Below are 18604 nucleotides of genomic sequence, written 5' to 3'. Positions count from 1 at the left end.
ATAGATAGATAGATAGATAGATAGATTGGTTGATTGATTGCATGAATATTGCATTCGCTGGTTCATCCAGTAGGGGGCCAGTCCGTGTCGTGGCTTGTTTCCAACAGTAGCTTTGCTATGATGCAGGGGAGAGGAGAGGTGGGGCTGCTTCTTTTAATAGAAGCTAGGTCCCGGTTGTTTCCACGAGCGGCGGGCGGTGCAAAGTGCAACCTGAGCAATTCTCGGGAGGACGCAGCAGCAGCCACGGATGCTGCTGTACGCTGCGGAACGATGCCAATGCAGTGACAGGTCATCTTAAGTTACTGGGGGAGCTGCCATTTATTTTGTTTTTCTTTGACTTGACTCTTTTGACAGTGAGAGGATAAGCGCGTGTTGGTGCTGGGAAAAGTGAGAACAAGAGACTTGACACCAGGAAGAGACAAAAGGACCTGCTGTGCGTTTTGATGCTTCATTTACATACCGGCTCGTGATCATGTTATCATTATTTTGAGAATTGGAGGATTTGGGACACATGGATGGAGAGTGATTGATAATTTAACAATTTGGAGGGAGTTGCCACTCGGGATTAATAACAGAGGCCTTGTTTGTTTGCTATTAACCAACTGGACCGAACACGTCACCCGATTTGATGCTCTTGTAAACAAAGCCAGCCACCGTTACTTCTGCCGGTAGATGCTCTTTTCCCTCACCTTCTTCCTGTGGAGGCTTTACAGACATTTATCCGTCATGTTCAGCTCAGACCGCCTCACGGTGCCCGAATACGTCAGCCGGCTCCAGCGAGGGAGAAGCGGCTCCGGGGCCGAGCCGCAGCAGCAGCAACAGCAGCAGCAGCAGCAGCAGCAGAGACCGGTGTCTCCGGGGATCCACGCCGACGTGCAAGCGTCCCTGGATGCCTCTCTCCCGGCGCTGCGCTCCGCCATCCAGCGGCTGAAACGTGCCAAGGAAACGTCGGATTCCGATGAAACGCGCAGGGCCATCGCGGAGATCTACCAGCTGGTGGAGGAGGCCTGGGTTTTACCCGCCGTCGGGCGTCAGGTGGCCGAGGCGATCTGCAACAGGATCCGACTCGACGGCGGCCTGGAGCTCCTGCTGCAGCTCCAACAAATACCTGCCGTGGAGATCACATACGAGTCTGCCAAATTACTGGAGCAAATACTGGTCTCAGACAACAGGTACTATTGGACCACTCTGGCCAATTCATTAGGTACACTTTCACCATATCACCCAGTAGAAGAGCTGGAACAGCTATGATGATGCAAAAGTGTGTCCTCGGAAGCAGCAATAGGGAATGATGTTGTCATTGTGAGTTTAGTGCAGTGATGGCTTGTGGGATGAAAATGAGTGTCTAGAAGTGTATTGCGAGATCAATAGCAGGACAAACATGCCTCAGTATAGAGTTCTTCTGCACTCTAATTCAATTAAACGCATAGTTACACAAATGGGAATAATAATACACATCTTGTATTAGCTCTCGATTTAAAACACGGGAAGAGGAGCTTGTCTAATGCAATGTCAACCAAGACATGTTGAGACATGTGCTAATCAAACATTGCATCACATTGATATTTGAGAAAATATTTTGCAAGAAAAAGCTTTGTCTGTAAAAAATAATTCAAAGTCTGATTTAGATGTATAAATAAAAAAATGCATTACAAATATTTTCAAGCGTTAATCAGGCCGACAATATGCATATAAAGTACGTATGTTATCAGGCAATACTGGACTTTCACAGACATTACACACTTATCTACAGTTACTTCCATTTGAGCCCCACCCTGGCACACCGTAGCCACAATTATACAAGGAACACTCTTCCATATTATTACCACAAGAGACTCACATTCTTGCACCATCAGAGTCTACTACAAGTGTAAAAATGTCACTACTCCTCTTTCATGTTCTATGTGAGATTGTTCATTCCTCCATAGTAAAGATGATCTATTTTAGCTGGTGGGATGTCTTCAGGCCAGAGGAAAAAAAGAAACATACGCACAGACGTGTAACTCCAGAAGCACTTCCTGTCCTTGTGCATTCAGGAAATGAGAATCAGTCCATCTATCAATCCATCTATCCAACTGTCCATTTTCCGTATTGCTTCTCAGGCTCACGTTGTGACTTGCAAGACTTGTCACAAAAAAAAAAAACAATCAGAAATATAATGTCATTAATACCTCTTAAAGTGCAAAACCGAGTGCTGTTATATTTGTAAGGGTAAAATGTTCAGTACAGGTCTTTTATCGGTGTAGATTCTTTGTAAATCACCTCTGTTGTTTTGCTTCTTTTAATGTATTTATTTAAACAGCCACTTAAGGACATGACACCAGAACGACGCTTATATACTGTATCAAAAACAGTGCAGCGTAGACATTTAAAAGAGCATCACTTCAACAATAAAACAAGTACAATTGAATTGGCGGGTCAGGTAAAATACAGGAAATGCAAGCCATGTAGTGAAGTGCCGACAGGTAAGTACATTTCTTTATACAAAACCTTTCCCAGAGAGGAGTCACAAAATGCTTTGCATAGTCAGGGCAATAAATAAAATAGAGAATTACAACCCTTTACACTTAATACAAGAACACACTTAAAACAAAGCGACATAAACACTTTGATAAAAATCAAATCAGTCTAGTTAACTGACATGCATGCATGTTTTCACAGACAGATTTTAAGTTAAAAAAAAAGACACACATTTCTCAATTTGGGGACTGCAAGGCCTAGTCTTAAGGTTTTTCATATTCTAGCCTTCACAGTTTTGTCAAGCTAAACTCTGATTATGTCCCACTAATATTATTGACCATGCCCTGGCAGAGATTACGTAGCCCGCCTGGGGTTGGGGGTCATCCTCAACCTGACTCGGCAGCAAGAGGACGCCCAGCTGGCTCGCAGCGTTTCGGGAATCTTGGAGCACATGTTCAAACACACCGAGGAGACGTCCGTGCACCTCATTAAGAACGGCGCCCTGGATGCTTTGCTCTACTGGTGTAGAGGCACGGACCCCACTGTGCTGCGTCACTGCGCTGTGGCCTTGGCCAACTGCGCTATGTACGGAGGCCATCGCTGCCAGAGATGGATGATCGAGAAGCAGGCGGCCGAGTGGCTCTTTCCTCTGGCCTTCTCCAAAGAGGATGAACTTATTCGCTTCCACGCGTGCCTGGCCGTCACTGTCTTGGCGGCTAATAGAGAAATCGAGAAGGAGGTGGTGAAATCTGGCACGTTGGAGCTGGTCGAGCCCTTCATCGCATCTCTGGATCCGGACGATTTTGCTCGGAGTTTGTCGGACAGCGCCGACTGCATGCAAGGGAAGACGGCGTCCGACCTGCAGCACCTTCTGCCCCTGCTGGATGGGACGAGACTAGAGGGAAAGTGCATCGCCGCCTTCTACCTCTGCGTTGAGACCAGCATCAAGTCCCGGCAGCGAAACACCAAGGTACGCTCACTATCCGCTTTTCTGTGGCGGCACCTGGACTGGGTTCCACTAATGGCTCATGAGTCTCCAAACAAGCCATTATGCACATCTGACCTGATTTTATGAAACAGTGGTGCTAATTACCGTAACCACACCCGATTTCTCAGTTAATAACCTGATTGTTTGACCAGTTTACCTCAAAATGGGGTATGTCTACCCCAATATGATTTTAAAATATATTTAAAAATAAGCAACCCATGCAAAAATTCTTCACAAATGTATTTAAATTATTTAATTTAATTGATAAAAACGTCCAGACTGGATCTTTGATGAAGGTAGTGGGATATTCAGTCTCTGTAATTATTTTGCTTATCGCAGAATCAGCTGAGGTGTAGCCTACCACATAAATGCAAAGCATCCAGTTCCGAATGCAAAGATGTCAATATAGAGAGCCTTAGCAAAACTCTTTACGAAACCAATCTTGAGAACACCAGCAAGTCTGCAACGGACAGGAAACGTGATGTTTTAATTTAATGTTGATTTGTTGAAGTGACAAAACTGCTCCGTTCCTCCAGATATTCGAAACTGAAGGTTACAACCAGTACTTGGGATTAGTCACAATTACATCAGAAGAGTTAGATGGGTTTAATTGTGACAGCATCTATGAAAGAAGCGAAATTACTAAGGCCACTTTTTTGTTGTTCTATATCAATCTTTTGATCTTTCACAATAACACAAAGTATCTAAATTAAGTAAAAAAAAAATCAGGTTGAGTTTTTTTAATCTTTAGGTGCGATTAAAAATTGAGTTTACTTAGATCAATAAATTAATCCAATTTTCTTAATCTCTTGACAGCACGAGAAAACGCTATATAAATGAAGTTCCAAAGTTTAATTAATCTTAGCACAGCACTGAAATTTTTGATGGAGGTTGAGGGTCCTTGGCTACATCACTTAAAGGTTGAGGAACACTGGGTTAGACCTTCTGAAATCACAATATTATACTATACTTTACCAGTACTGCAGCCTCATGGATTGACCGACACTGATCCTATACTAATCGATTCTTTTTGTCTCTCTTAAAGTTGTTATTAATATGTGGACATAATTAGCTTGATACAGACATCTTAAAACACCAGGTTCACTGTATAACAACATTCCTGGTCCCCTATAGCAATGTTTCCCAACCAGGGGGATATAAGCGCATGCATACCTCTCGGGGTAAGTGAGCATGTTGCAAGGGGTACGTGAAAATTTTTCACAATTTATTAGCCAGATCGATAAACTGCGGCAGAGCCTTGCCACATTCACTACAGCTGCATGTCAAGTCAAGTGTTTCATTAAAGCTCGGATGTGAGATGAAAAGGAAGTAAAGCTGCCATAATGGGACATAATGCTATTCTTAGTTAATGTTTTGTTTTTATTAAAACGTTGACTGCCTGTTTAGAGTGACCTTATTGTAAAGATTTTAGGTGGTAACTTATATTAATAACAAAGTTGACTTAGGTGCTGAGTGTATTTTAGTAATTTCTGAGAAAATCCTACATCCACAAGTGATAATATGATGTCAAAATCACTAACGCTTACTTCAAGAGGGTGTTTTTGAAGGGGAGCTACTGTATGCTTATCTTAGCCAGTTGTGGCCTTGTAAAAGGTAAATGAATGCTATTTGATGCACAGATTGCATTAGAGCAGTGTTAGCTGGTAATAAGTAGCATTTAATTAAGAGCTACATGAGCAAATGCAGGAGGGCGGGGAGTGGGAGGTTGTGAATGTGTCACATATAGTATACATGCTTAACCATTGGGCAATGTGATTAAAGCAGAGCTCAGAGTGTGAGGAATCAACCGAAACAGCTAAAGATTTTTACTTGTGTGTGTAGCACATGGACACATCCAACACGCATTGAGAACTTACTTCACCAAGCATTCAAGGATGACATTATTATCAGAAACGAGCATGCTAATCTATGCATCCAACAAAATTCAATGCAGCTCTGCTTACCTTTAAACTCTGGCATGACCAACAGGGGCATCACGGCCTTGGAATACGACTGTTTCTCAAGAACAATGCCTCTGCATGATGATACTTGAGAACTTCCAATACCTGGTTACAGATTTTCCAAGAGATTGGAGCGGTGCAGAGCCTTAAAAGAATCGTCATGTACTCCACCAACGGCACGGCCTGCTCCCTGGCCAAGCGGGCGCTGAGAATGATGGGTGAGGAAGTGCCCAAGCGCATCCTGTCCAATGTGCCTAACTGGAAGACCTGCGAGGTGCAGACGTGGTTGCAGCAGGTCGGCTTCAGTGCATTCTGCGACCGCTTCCAGGTCAGGACTTGCTCATCAAAACGTTAAGCCTCATTGAGTCAAAATACAACTCGCATGCGTTTCACATATTTGTGCCTGTCTGATGAGCCAGGAGCTCCAGGTAGATGGAGACCTCCTGCTGAACATCACAGAGCAAGAGCTAAGCACAGACCTGGGCATGACGGCCGGCCTCTGCCGCAAGAGGCAAGTTAATTGAACTGAGCTTAGACAAAACCTCTCTCACTTTACCATGTGACTTTTAAAGGGACAGTCAGTAATATTTAGAAGTACAATGTGGGACATTTAATGGCATCACGGTAATGCAGCATGTGGACTACGGTAAGGTCAACCCAAATACCTTCAAAGATGTTTGACACTTTAAAAGGAATTTGGAAAGCCTGGAACATTGTAAGACTTTATTGCGAAATCTGAAGGTGTGCTACTCTACTGTCATTTCTCCAGGTTCCTAAGAGACCTGCGCGTGCTAAAGACCTACGCCAACTACGCCACGTGCGACCCGCACAATATGGCTGACTGGCTGACGCAGGCGGACCCTCGTTTTCGCCAGTACACGTACGGCCTCGTTCAGTCGGGAGTGGACCGCAACAACATCCAAAGCCTGACTGATCAGCAGCTCCTGCAGGACTGCCACATACTCAACGGAGTCCACCGGGCCAAGATCCTGGCGGCCAGTCGTAAGCCGCTGAGACCCTGCAACACAGATGCCCAGCCTGCGGGACCGGATGTGTTCATCAGCTACCGCCGGACCACTGGATCACAGCTAGCAAGGTCAGTGTAGTGGGGTAACGTTTATAGTATTCATTATGAATTTATATATGCTAAATCGGGGGTGTCAAACATATGGCCCGCGGGACGGTTCTGACCCACAAATGGGGTTAATCTGGCCTGCGAGATGATTTAGTGAAGTATAAAAATGAGCTGCATTTTTTAATAAAAGAACATTTGAAATGTTTCATGATTAATAGTAATCTTAGTCTTTTATGAATAATAGTTCTACTTGTTTTATTTTGGACAGTATTAAAAAAATGAGGAATAAATTTGAAGTTGTTGTTTTGAAGTTAAATCAATGTATACCAGGATTTTATTGGTCCATGATAATATTGTACATGTTCAAATATTTTATTACATGTTTTAGTTTTAAAATGATCGGAATACTTGAGGATTTGCCATAGCACAGATGTTGGTCAACTTCCCATAGTTCAGTGCTTCTCAAATAGTGGGGCAGGCCCCCCGAGGTGATGCCAGGGGGGACGCGAACGACCATAGGGAAAAGGCTTTGTTTTGGTAAAGTAAAGTGTAATTACAATAAAATAAGAATTTTCATCTGTCTTTTTCATTTTCAAGTGGGGGGGGGGGGGGGGGGGGGGTGGCAAAATATATAATTGAAAAGCACTGCCATAGCTGATGTAATGTTCTTTACTTTCAAGATAAAACCGTTGCCAAGTAGCACTGTTCATTATGGTATTTTACTTCAAGGTGCAGTTAATCTTTCAATTCACCATCAATTCATTATTATGCCCATTGACACAATATTTTAGTCCTTAAAGGGAGACCATTTTTCATTAAAAAGAAGAATCAAATGATTATAAATTTCAAAACCTTGCAAATAAACCTGTTCTTAACGACCAGCAGTATGTTTGAAAAATAATAGTAGGTCTGGTTAACATTAAATTATATTACATGGGGGTGGCACTTCTCCATATTTGTTATAGCTACGGACAATGGTAAATGCAGCACCTCCTGTTCTCCGTAGTGAAAACCTGTCAAATCTTACACAGTGTCTCTTCAAGGTGTGCCTGTATGTTGGATGGTGGGAATCCTAGCCGCATTCCGAAAACATGTCATGCAGATTGAAGACTAAATTGTCAGTCGGTGTGTATAATGAGCTGTAAATGGTTGTTCGTCCACAACTCTGTGATTGGCTCCCAACCAGTCCTAGGTGTACCTTGCCGCTTGCTCAAAGTCGGCCCGCGATAGGCCACCACTCATCTGTGACATTAATGAGAACAAGCAATATACAAAAATTGATTGAGGGAAAGGGCACTTTTGACTGATCTGCTTTGTTGTATTATCTCTTGTTGGAACGGAAAGCCTTTTAAAGGTACACCTGCAAGTTCGAGGATTCAGCGTCTTCATAGATGTGGAAAAGCTGGAGGCAGGAAAATTTGAGGACAAACTGATTCAGAGTGTGCAGCGGGCTCGAAACTTCATCCTGGTCTTATCAGCCAACGCTCTGGACAAGTGCATGGGTGACGCGGCTATGAAAGACTGGGTGCACAAGGTCAGCTCACAGTTGTATTTTCGAATTGTTTTGGTTGGCGGCTTGCATCTGTGAGTGTTGTTTCCTCATTGAGATCAAAATACCTTTCATGACAAACCTATGTTGGTCCATTGATCTGCTATTACAGGAAATAGTCACCGCCTTGACTTGTAAGAAGAACATTGTCCCAGTCACAGATTACTTTGTATGGCCTGATCCCATGTCTCTGCCAGAGGACATGAGATCAATCCTCAATTTTAATGGCATCAAGTGAGTCGCTATTATCTTCTGCAAATTGTCTTCAAAACATGTAATGTATTTGCTCATACACCCATACATATTTTATGGAACACATGGCCCAGCTTTAATTATTTACTTACTGAATGTTGTCTTTTTTTTTTTTTTTTTACATAGGTGGTCACATGAATATCAGGAGGCCTCGATAGAGAAAATCCTCCGCTTTCTAAAAGGAAACCAAGACCTTCTGGATGGCTCTAAAGAGCAGAAGAAGAAATGAACTCGTCTCGAGTAGAGTAACTCTTCACTGATGCCAAAATTGAGTGGCTAGAAGCCTTCTCCTGCTCAGCCCATGCGCATGTGAAGCTAACTTGACAATGCTAAAGGCTATTAGGAAAACCTATATTGTAAACTATAACATCAAATCTTGGATTGTGCATAAAAAACTGTGACTCCCTTATTCTTAGTAATGCATTATCAGGTACAGTGTATGCCTTTTTTTTTCTCTCAGGAACAGTAATAAGATTAACGCTTACGTCGTGCAGTCAGTTTAGCCAGGATACTCAAAGACTCAAAATGTCATTTTTGTTGCGATTACATTCAAATAAAGTTATTTACACTGTATCTCACAGTTTGCCTCGGACATTGGAACATGCAATAGAATATAAACTATCAAACTACATTTTTTTTTCCAGACTATAAGCCGCAGGTCGTAGCATCAGATATTTACGCAGAAAGATGGTATATGGAAGTTAAAAACAAAACAAAAACAAAAACAACAGGCTGAACATGGCTGCATGTTTAGGACCAATGTATACATAGAAAATGAATGGATATTTTCAAGTTAACACCGACAGGATACTGCAGAATGAAACAGCAGTTCAAACTGAAAATATTCTTGCACCCCCGTTTGTTTCATTGATTGATTATTTTAGTGAACATATAAAACACATTGGACATAATTCATATATACAATCATATATATATATATATATATATATATATATATATATATATATATATATATATATATATATATATATATATATATATTATTCAATTTATTGATAATTTTTATATTTTTAATACTATATTTTTAACACTCTTTAGAGCGCATCTTTTCAGTTCCATTTCATAGTCGACATATTGAACACACATTTTCTTTACCAGTGGATTGTCTCCCGGTGGCTAGCATAAAACACAAACCCTGCAAATAAGCCACACTGGACTATAAACTGCAGGGCTCAAATCATGAGAAAAAAAGGTGTGGCTTATGGTTTGAAAAATATGGTACTTGTTTGTATTTGTGGTCCCATTGTCCACACCATTAACTAGTATAGGCTATAGACCATAGGTGTCGAGCTCCAGTCCTCGAGGGCCGATATCCTGCATGTTTTCTCTCCACAACACGCCTGATTCAAATGAATAGCTTATCAGCAAGCTCTACAGGAGCTTGAAATCGATCCTAATCGATTTGTGAGAGAAGGTTCAAAAACATGCAGGATACCGGCCCTCGCGGACTGGAGTTTGACACCTGTGCTGTAGACTAATCAGGTAAAATCATGTTGTTTCTTCTCCTGCGTTTTGAATAGAAAAACTATTCTTATCATACCATTCTTATTATACCGCATACATGCATCAACAGACATAGTGTAAAACCCAAAGACCTGTTGACACCCACAATTACCATGTCCAACGATACTGTGAGTTCAGCTTTAATAGTTGTTAGATGCCATATTTTATTCCATAAAACAGCTACAGTCTGATTGCACAAAAACATTTTATTAAGAATTTGACATTTCAAATCATGGTCACATTTGTACTGTAAAAGGAAATACAGCACTATATAAGTTGTTTTCATGGAAAATTTTCAATTGTAAACCGAAACTTGACATGTTATCAATGTAATCTTTTTTCTTTTGAGTGTTCAAATGATACAATGAATGAGATGCCCTTTATAAATATTATACATTTTAGGAAAAATTACAAATGTTTTAGGCTTCAAGTAGAAAGCAGGCAGCCCAACCCAAACAAGCCAATATGCCATTTAACCTCTGCTCTTCCCGTTGCGCATTTTAAAGCTGATTTATATCTCTGACGTGACCCCCGGCTCCATGCTGTGTGGGGATTTGTGCTAGGGGACTATCCAGTGTTGGACCAGCTGCTTTGTTTTAAGTAATGTGTTTGAATCAGTATTCCACAACTGCCAAACACTGTTGCCCTTTTTCTGCTGTCAATTATTTATATCACATAACCTCTTGTACATACTCTGGCAAAACGTTATACTGTACCCTGTTGCTGAACAAAGGGTTACAAAAAATAGACTCATCACTTAGTGAAACATCATAACATTTTTTTAAAAATGTCAAACATTTTGCCAGTTAAATTACTTAAAGGATCGTTATGGATGATTTGTTTTATGATGGAAGGGATCCATGATTTGGCCACTAATTCAAGATGCCTCTGCGTCCAAAATCAATTCATCACTATTGGACAGGACGTAGAAAATGTGACATTACTCAGCATGTGACATTCACGTAAGCGAGTTGAACTAAATGCCAACGGTGAGCCACATTTACCGAGATTTACTGAAAATCACAGCATATATTTAACAACCAAATGAAATGAGAGCACATCTCAATAAATTTACTCAAGACATGTTAAAAAAAAATGGATGGATAAAAATGGCATACGTTTTGATTCTACACACACAGGGTGTTCCAAAATGGTTGACCCCATTCTAAATGCCCATACTTCGGAAACTACTTGATGGATCTTAATGAAACTAAATACACCTTATGTTGAAAATCATAAGTTTTATTGGTTACATTTACAAATAAAGTACAAATTTTTGTTGGTTCTATGACATATTTTCATAAATGTTCAATGTGACTCTGCACATGTTGATGGTCTTCCTAACGATTTAGGTATGCATAAGCAGCCCTTTTCTTGAAATTTATGCTGCCAAGTCTTAATTTGTTTTGTAGTTGGTGCCTTTTTTGCAAAATTTGTGAAGAAGGCACGCTACACTGTCTTCGGTGACTGAGTCCGAGCATACTCTAACTCGCAAAATGCCTTTTCTTTTGAAGTGAACGGCATTTCTTAATCTGAAAAGATAAAACTGCCAAATGTTACACACAAAACATGAAACGTTTCTACAGAAGCTGTGAAAATTTGAGGTCATTCCAACAAAAATTGTCAAAATTAAAAAAACAGACTGAATATAACTTTGCTTGCTTTGGTACAATTACATACATGCAAATGGACGGAATCAAATCAACTTTTTTTTTTAAGATATTGCACCTAGTTTAGACAATGTTTTTTTTTTTTTTTTTCATTTAACTGGACGGTTTATGGCATTTGTTGCATTAGAGCGCCATTGAAAAATCTAAAAATTATATTGACTTCAGAAACACATAAAGGCAGGCTGATGGTTCCCGATGCCCAGAAATAAAAGCATAAAAGCGGTTAAGTTTTCCCTTCGGTGCCTTTTTGCATTGGCAAGAACCTTTTTAGTGAATGTAATCACTAATTGTTTGGCTCATCCCCTTTCAAGTAAATTATGTTTGTGGGAAGAAGACTTGGTATTCCTCCCTTTACCACGCAGTGATCCCATGTCTCTATTTGAGATGCTCAACCCACAACATGAACTTTCCCTCTTCGGTCCGACGGCAGGTCAGGACGCTGTGGAGTCGCTGTGTTCTCTCATCTCTAAACAACGCAAGCTCCTGTAGACACATCAGCGTCAACGTTGAGCACACATTTTGCTTGTGTTTTGACTGAGACAAAGAGGAGACTCACCCAATTATTCCAGCTGGAATGAGGAGGATGATAGCAGCAAAGAGGAAGGTGAAACCCTTCATGAAGTGCAGTGTGGCTGGATAGACTGAGTTGAAGAGGCCGCTGCCCGCTAGGAAACACACGCTCTCTACACAGGCCAGGGAAGAAAAGAGGGCACCTGGCAGAGAATGCAAATTTCATCCATGAGACAGGAGTATAGCACGACAACAATCAGTCTCGATAAAGGGAAACTTGCAAACAAAGAACTACATAGTTTCTATAAAATCCAGGAAATTATAGAACCCTCACAAATACTGTAGGAGCAAAACATCTACTCTTCAGAACCAGGGGCTATATCTTGCCTATTTAGTTGACAGGCAAAATGTGATTCAACATGGTTCCAAATTGCTATAAACTCATTTACTGCCAGCCCGGTTAAAAGCTGTCAATGGCAGTGATTGAGTTAAATGATTTAGTGTCAGCCCAATTAAAATAAATCTTTGACGTTTATCCCCAGTTGTAGTGGACGAGTTAAAGTGCTTATTTGAGGGAATTTCAAAAAATGCCAATTGTGCCACAAATAAAGCAATTAATTATTATTCAACAAATAATGCATGAACAACTCATTTCTATTTAGCATATGTGACAAAATAATCATTTTTCCAACAAGTTTGTCAGAAATGACTCCATATTTCTCAGCACTAACTCGATGCGTGCAAGCAATCATCTAGTTTTAATGGCGGGTCAAGTGACAATAGGAACACACTGTCAACGCCAAAGCTGGGTAAAACCGTCTTCACTTTGGCCCATTTTTGACCGGTGCCCACCATTCGAGGAATATTTTTGCCCTGTGCTTTGTGACACGAAACATCATTTTACAAGTTTTCCACTCGCCGAAATAGCAGGAGAGGCACAGTCACAAGAATGATATCATTAGGAAAGCTCTCGAAACCAAGCAAGTTGCTTATTTTTCTGAGGACGGATGTCATTAGACAGCATTTGAACTTCACAATGCTGACAAATTAAACTCATGTAAGGCTGTTCAGAAAGGTGATGAGGAGCTGACCTTGTTCAGATGGGCTCACCAGTTTGGACAGTTTGGATCTGAGCACAGGTGTAGCAGCCACGAAGAAAAATAACAAACCGTAACCTGGCGACAAACAAAGTAAGCAGTCAGGCAGTAGGCGTACTGTACAATTAGGTAAAAACATACAGTATACTTCATAAAGTACCAGTTAAAAGTTTGGAAACACCCCTAAACACTTTGTTGTTCTGATAACACCTTTGCGCATTTTAGTATTTTCTTAGTCAGCTTGAAGCTGTGAATGATAATTTATGACTAGGAATGACTTTCAGTTTACCTCTGTGCATTTTCAAGAGTTGATAGCCTCAATTTCTTGACCTCAATGTGTTTGAGGCCATTTGAATTTGAAGGTGTTTCAGAACTTTTGACTGCTATTGTATGTTATATATGTGTGTCACCTGTGAACATGAGCAGAGTGCTGTTTGCCACAGAGAACACGAGCAGTCCAGTGATATTGGAGGCCAGACTAATGACGGCCACCCACGAGTCCTCCAACCAGCACAGCATGACTTTCAACCCCAGCAGGCTGGTCAAATAGCACAAGTGCAGAGCCGCCGAACCGTAGCCGATGAACGTCGGCCCCCAGCACAGCGGCGGGCTCAGCTCGTACAGAACGTACAGGTCCCGACTACCGATGTGGACCGTCACCACCAGGAAGAAGCAGAGCATGTAGAGCCACAACCTGCATCTCGCGAATCTTCCGCTGCCCTCGCTACCACCGGTGGAGAAAATGTGCCACACGGCTTTGTGGTGGCGAACGGTAAGAAGCTTAGCGCTGGGGTCTTTCTCGACAGACTCTGGGACAAACAGGAAGGCATACAGAGCCGACGCGAGGCTGCTCGCCAGGACCAACCAGAAGGGATTGATGTAACTACAAAAAAAAAACAGAAAAAAACAAGATGGTGGTAAAAAAAAAAAAATCATTTAGAACAGGAAGTTATCAATTCCTTACCCTTGCATCCGTCTCCAGTGCCCTCCAATAACACTGGCAAACATCCCTGAGAGTCCAATACAAGACTCCAGGACTGCCACCCTAAAAGTGCGGGCTTTTCTGTCGCTTATGTCGGCCACATATGCAAAGCAGGCAGCCAGTATAACATTGAAATCCCCTGAAAGTCCACTGAGCACTCGACCGACAAGGAAGTAGGCCACAGGCAGCTTGAGGTACATCACGACCAGATAGACCACCACTTGTATGACCAGGCCCAAATTGGGGATGATGAGGACTGGCCTGCGACCTGCAAAGTCACTCCACGAGCCCAGGAGAGGCACCACCAGCAAGCCGACGGAGAAGCCAGCCAAACTGAGGTAAAGGTTCCAGTGTGCTGTCAGGGTTTCCACTTCCTAGAAATACAGAAAAAATACAGTTGATTAAAAAAAAAAAATAGTGATGGAATAAGAAAGAAGGACAATAGTTCATCTTTATTTGATTTCACAACTACATAAGAATCACCTTTGGACAAATTGGGGTCTTCAGGAACGCTAGCATGCATGCTTTGGAATATGCAGCGGTTGCTGGAGAAAGCCCATGCAAGCACAGGCAAAAATATAAAAAATGATTTAATACTCCAAACCTTGGAGTAATGCTGCACTACTGATGTTACCTAACTTTAAGAAGCCATAGCGGGTTATATAAAAGTGTACCCTCCTCTCTCTCTCTCTATACTGTGTGTGTGCGCGCGCGTGTGTGTATATACAGTGTGTATATATATATATATATATATACAGTGGGCCCCCGGGTTACGAACATAATCCGTTCAGCGGCTACGCTCGTATCTCGAATTGCTCGTATAGCGGGCAATCCAAACCCATGTTAATTCGTGAAAGCGTGCAACGCGCGCCGAAGTCTAAGGTAAAAACGACATACTGTATACATATATTAAATTTGAGTGACATAATCTGCTGCACACTTGCATTATATAATAAATACAATGGATTAATAGCTTTTACCTATGAAATGACGAGACTTGGGCTGGGTGTAAGCAGAGGGGGGCAGAGTCCAACGCTCGATGTCAACATGGCAATAGATATGCTATTAGTCTTACAGTGTTACAGTAACTCTTTCAGTCAGGGTGCAAATCACGCAGATACTAAAACATCATCCTCTTATTTCTTTCTTTACCGTTGCTAGTAATTTTAGAAGCTATGTCTAACAGATAAAGTTTGCAAAGTCTTCACAACATTCCGTTTTTCACTAATTTTCTCTCCTTCCTTCCATCCTGTCCCATCAAGCTAGATAAAGGCGTTCGGCCAATAACATATCGGCATTTCTGTGATTGACGTGTGACGCCGGCCAATAGCATCTCCGTGAGTGAGACCGGGTGACCTTAATCGACCAATAGCATATTCGCATCTCCGTGACTGACTGATAATTATTCACACTTTTTTTTTAAACGGTTGGAATGTATTGACAATTAATTAAAAAAAAAAAACACACATTTAAACCAATGACAATTCTTTGTCCTGCAATCGGCACATTTAATTTCATGTCAGCTGTTTTTCCCTTTAGCTGTACAAACACTACACTTAAATGGTAATATATTTAGACACCGTGAGTGAGACAGTCAGTGTGACGTTGTAAGACCAATAGCGTTCACGTTACTGTCACAAGTATCTACTGATGATTGATGATGTCGCTACTGATGATTTCATTGACGCAATAAAACGAGAACATATCTACATACTCAATGGCCGGCATGTCGAATTGCTCGTAAGGCGAGAGGTTTGTTCGTAAGCGGAGGACAAAAATCTCCCTGATCCACGCTCGTAAGGCGAATTGTTCGTAAATCAGGGTGCTCGTAAGCCGGGGGCCGACTGTATATATATATATATATATATATATATATATATATATATATATATATATATATATATATATATATATATATATATATATATATATATATATATATGTCTGTCTGATGGCGTGATGGCGAAGTCTGTGATAGTGAACGAAACACTTAACTGCAATTAGAATCTGTACCTTTTAAATATGCTAATATGACCATTACTTTCATTGATTTATTATTTTGCATAAGCACATTTAGCAGAGTATTACTACACTACAGTGATAATACTGTCACTTAGTGTGAGTACTGTGAACTGCATATGAACTGCACCTCCGTATCGCGTGACGTCATTTGTCGTGGACTACTGATTTCATATTGTGTATATTTTTTGTTATTGTTCAATGTTGTTGTTATATTGACAAAGAAATTGTTAATGTGAAAAGTTAATTGGATGCCCCCATCCTAAAAAACAAACAACAACAACAAAAACAAACACTTGCGCCAAGTGGATCTTGCTGGTCCCAAAACAAACTAACGAAACAAGCGATGGGACGACCCGCGTTGGGGCAGTATTTAATAACCTTCTGAAGAGCGTCTTGTCCCGCGGTGCTGTTGCCGCACTCCGACCTTTTGGAAGCATTGTAGTCCAGGTCCTCGCTAATTCGGTCCCACAGATACTGAGTGGTCAGCGGCGCCTGAAGGACCACAGCAAACACGGACAGGAACATGACGGGCTCCACGGACACCGGACCCGGGCATGCAAACGGTGGCCCCGCTGACCGAGAGGTCGGCGGCGGCGGCGGCGTGTCTTCCTCATGGCCGAGCGAGAAGGTTGAATCGTCGACTTTCACTTCCTCGTCGCTGGGTAGGATTGCAGCCGTGTCCGGTTCATACATGTTGACCGGCCGGTATCTAAAAAAATAAACATTAACTAGAGAACTACAAATTTCACGTACTTGCTACAATCCTCGATCTCTGCACGCCTAAGGCATTGTGAAAAAGGATTGATGTCGCCTTTTGTTTTTGCTAGTTAAAACACTTAATGGCAGCGTTTTCTCCAGCTCAACTGAGATAAAGGGAAACTCTTTGATTTGCGCTTCAAGTGTGGACTTGGCGACATCAGTGGGACAAAGTGGTGAATTACAACGATAACAACTTTAGATGAAATTTGGGCCGTAGAACGTGGGCGATTATCATACCTTGTGATGACCCAGTCAAGGGGACGAGAGTCAAAACTTTGTATCTAAAAAAAAATCACTATCGTGGCTTTTCACACGATGAAGATGTATGAAGATGTTATTATATAATAACGTTAAAGATACCCAATCACAAACGCTGATGTTAAGGTGTTAGCCATCTTGACCAATGAGAAGCCCTCTACTAGCAGAGATGGTGTCGCAATAAAATAAAATAAATGAAAATATAATAAACAAAACATGCAATATGACAGTATTTACCCCCCCTCAAAAAAAAAAAATAATAATAAAAAATCAGTGATGGATCAAAATCAAGCGTTTTTCAACTCGAATGATTCTTGTAAATGAATTGCAGTGTTTGTTTCTGCAAGGAAAGGTCCCCTAGCTGACACAGAAGCTGGCCGAACATGGAGCCTTTTTCTAAGCAATTGGCCCCAAACTGCCCACAAAAGCTTCATTTGAAAGGTGTACTTTTCCTGTGCTTGAATTAGTTCCACAGTGGCACACCCAAGGCTTGATAATAAGTTAATTAGTTAATAACAGTTTTTCTTCCTGCACCTTTTTCTGTGATGTCACAGAATTGCAAGTGTTTTTTGTGTGTGTGTGTTTGCATACTCGGCGGCATTGAAAGTGTTACAGCTAAAACAAGGGACATTTTTGTGCTCATCCAGGGGGAAGGATTTTTCTTTTAATCCACACGTGTGGTAAACGCAGCGTTTAAGACAACTCAAATTGGTGTGGTCAAATCTTGGATCTTCAAATCCAATCAAATTGTATTTATCTATTTATTTATGTTTTGCATGGGATTTAGACCTTAAAGGCTACAGAATGGTGTCTCCAAAAAACAAAATTGAGATGAATATATTTCAACCAAATTTACAGTTATCGATTAAAAGACAATGTGACATTTAGTGTGGCTTGTGACAATGTTTTTTTTTCATGGATATTATATCTCATGCATTTTGGCCACATAAAGAAAAAAAAAACAATATTGATGACACAACAGTGTGATTTTCTAGGAATGTTACAAACAGTTATACATATATTACATACATAACATATTTCACTTTGTTTACATATTTACTGCAATTGTTCCTCAATTATTGCGAGAAATCATTAACGTGATCGGTCTCTTCAGAAAGTGGTGCCCTTCGCAATAGTCAGTACTAAATAAGTAGCTCTCACTTTCAAAAAGGTTGGTGACTGCTGGTTTAATGTCATGTAGATTTTCATTCAATAATTGTGGTATGTTTTTCTGTGTGTATTAGGAGCGGTGCGCTCACTCACACTTCTGCACATGCACACACAATGGCAGGAGGTTGCTCTGGTTTGTCTACATTTTTGACTTGTTGAGAATTGAATAGAAATCACTGCCTTGTTCTGTTTAAGTCACGCCCACGAGTCATTTGCAGGGTCATTAACCTTGTTATCTGTTGGTACTTTGGTCATGAATGTGCATTCTGGCTTGTCCCCATAAAACAAAACAAAACAAAAAAAACGCTATATTATGTTGGTTCATTT

At 41.1% G+C, this 18604-nt stretch overlaps 2 protein-coding genes across 2 annotated transcripts; one reads left to right on the top strand and one right to left on the bottom strand.

Moving 5' to 3' along the window:
* The first annotated feature begins 158 nt into the window (after window positions 1–158).
* Window positions 159–8863, top strand: sarm1 (sterile alpha and TIR motif containing 1). Its single transcript, XM_088426709.1, has 8 exons — window positions 159–1172; window positions 2812–3430; window positions 5525–5737; window positions 5829–5920; window positions 6179–6505; window positions 7829–8018; window positions 8146–8267; window positions 8412–8863. Exons 1-8 carry the CDS (start codon window positions 673–675, stop codon window positions 8512–8514), a joined length of 2166 nt encoding a protein of 721 aa, XP_088282835.1. The 5' UTR covers window positions 159–672; the 3' UTR covers window positions 8515–8863.
* A 1070-nt stretch (window positions 8864–9933) lies between these two features.
* slc46a1 (solute carrier family 46 member 1) lies at window positions 9934–16964 on the bottom strand. Its single transcript, XM_088427472.1, has 6 exons — window positions 16469–16964; window positions 14051–14442; window positions 13497–13969; window positions 13081–13164; window positions 12036–12192; window positions 9934–11962 (listed from the first exon to the last, which is right to left on the bottom strand). The coding sequence occupies exons 1-6, from the start codon at window positions 16781–16783 to the stop codon at window positions 11911–11913; spliced, it is 1473 nt and encodes a 490-aa protein (XP_088283598.1). The 5' UTR covers window positions 16784–16964; the 3' UTR covers window positions 9934–11910.
* Window positions 16965–18604: the final 1640 nt, after the last annotated feature.

Source organism: Hippichthys cyanospilos, chromosome 11 (genome assembly GCF_059441005.1).
Source record: "Hippichthys cyanospilos isolate Australia breed blue-spotted pipefish chromosome 11, RoL_Hcya_1.0, whole genome shotgun sequence".
Classification (NCBI taxonomy): domain Eukaryota; kingdom Metazoa; phylum Chordata; class Actinopteri; order Syngnathiformes; family Syngnathidae; genus Hippichthys; species Hippichthys cyanospilos.
Note: the sequence above shows the minus strand (reverse complement) of the source record. Positions and strands in the feature narration are given on the sequence as shown.

Bases quoted from the DNA above. Each gene is read 5' to 3' on its own strand.
- slc46a1 (XM_088427472.1), bottom strand. From the start codon at position 16,783: ATGTATGAACCGGACACGGCTGCAATCCTACCCAGCGACGAGGAAGTG. The intron at 14,443-16,468 runs GTTATTAAATAC...CTGTATTTCTAG, and splicing joins GACAAGACGCTCTTCAGAAG to GAAGTGGAAACCCTGACAGC. The intron at 13,165-13,496 runs GTGACACACATA...GTTTGTCGCCAG, and splicing joins CACTCTGCTCATGTTCACAG to GTTACGGTTTGTTATTTTTC.
- sarm1 (XM_088426709.1), top strand. From the start codon at position 673: ATGCTCTTTTCCCTCACCTTCTTCCTGTGGAGGCTTTACAGACATTTA. The intron at 1,173-2,811 runs GTACTATTGGAC...ATGCCCTGGCAG, and splicing joins ATACTGGTCTCAGACAACAG to AGATTACGTAGCCCGCCTGG. The intron at 6,506-7,828 runs GTCAGTGTAGTG...TGGAACGGAAAG, and splicing joins ACTGGATCACAGCTAGCAAG to CCTTTTAAAGGTACACCTGC.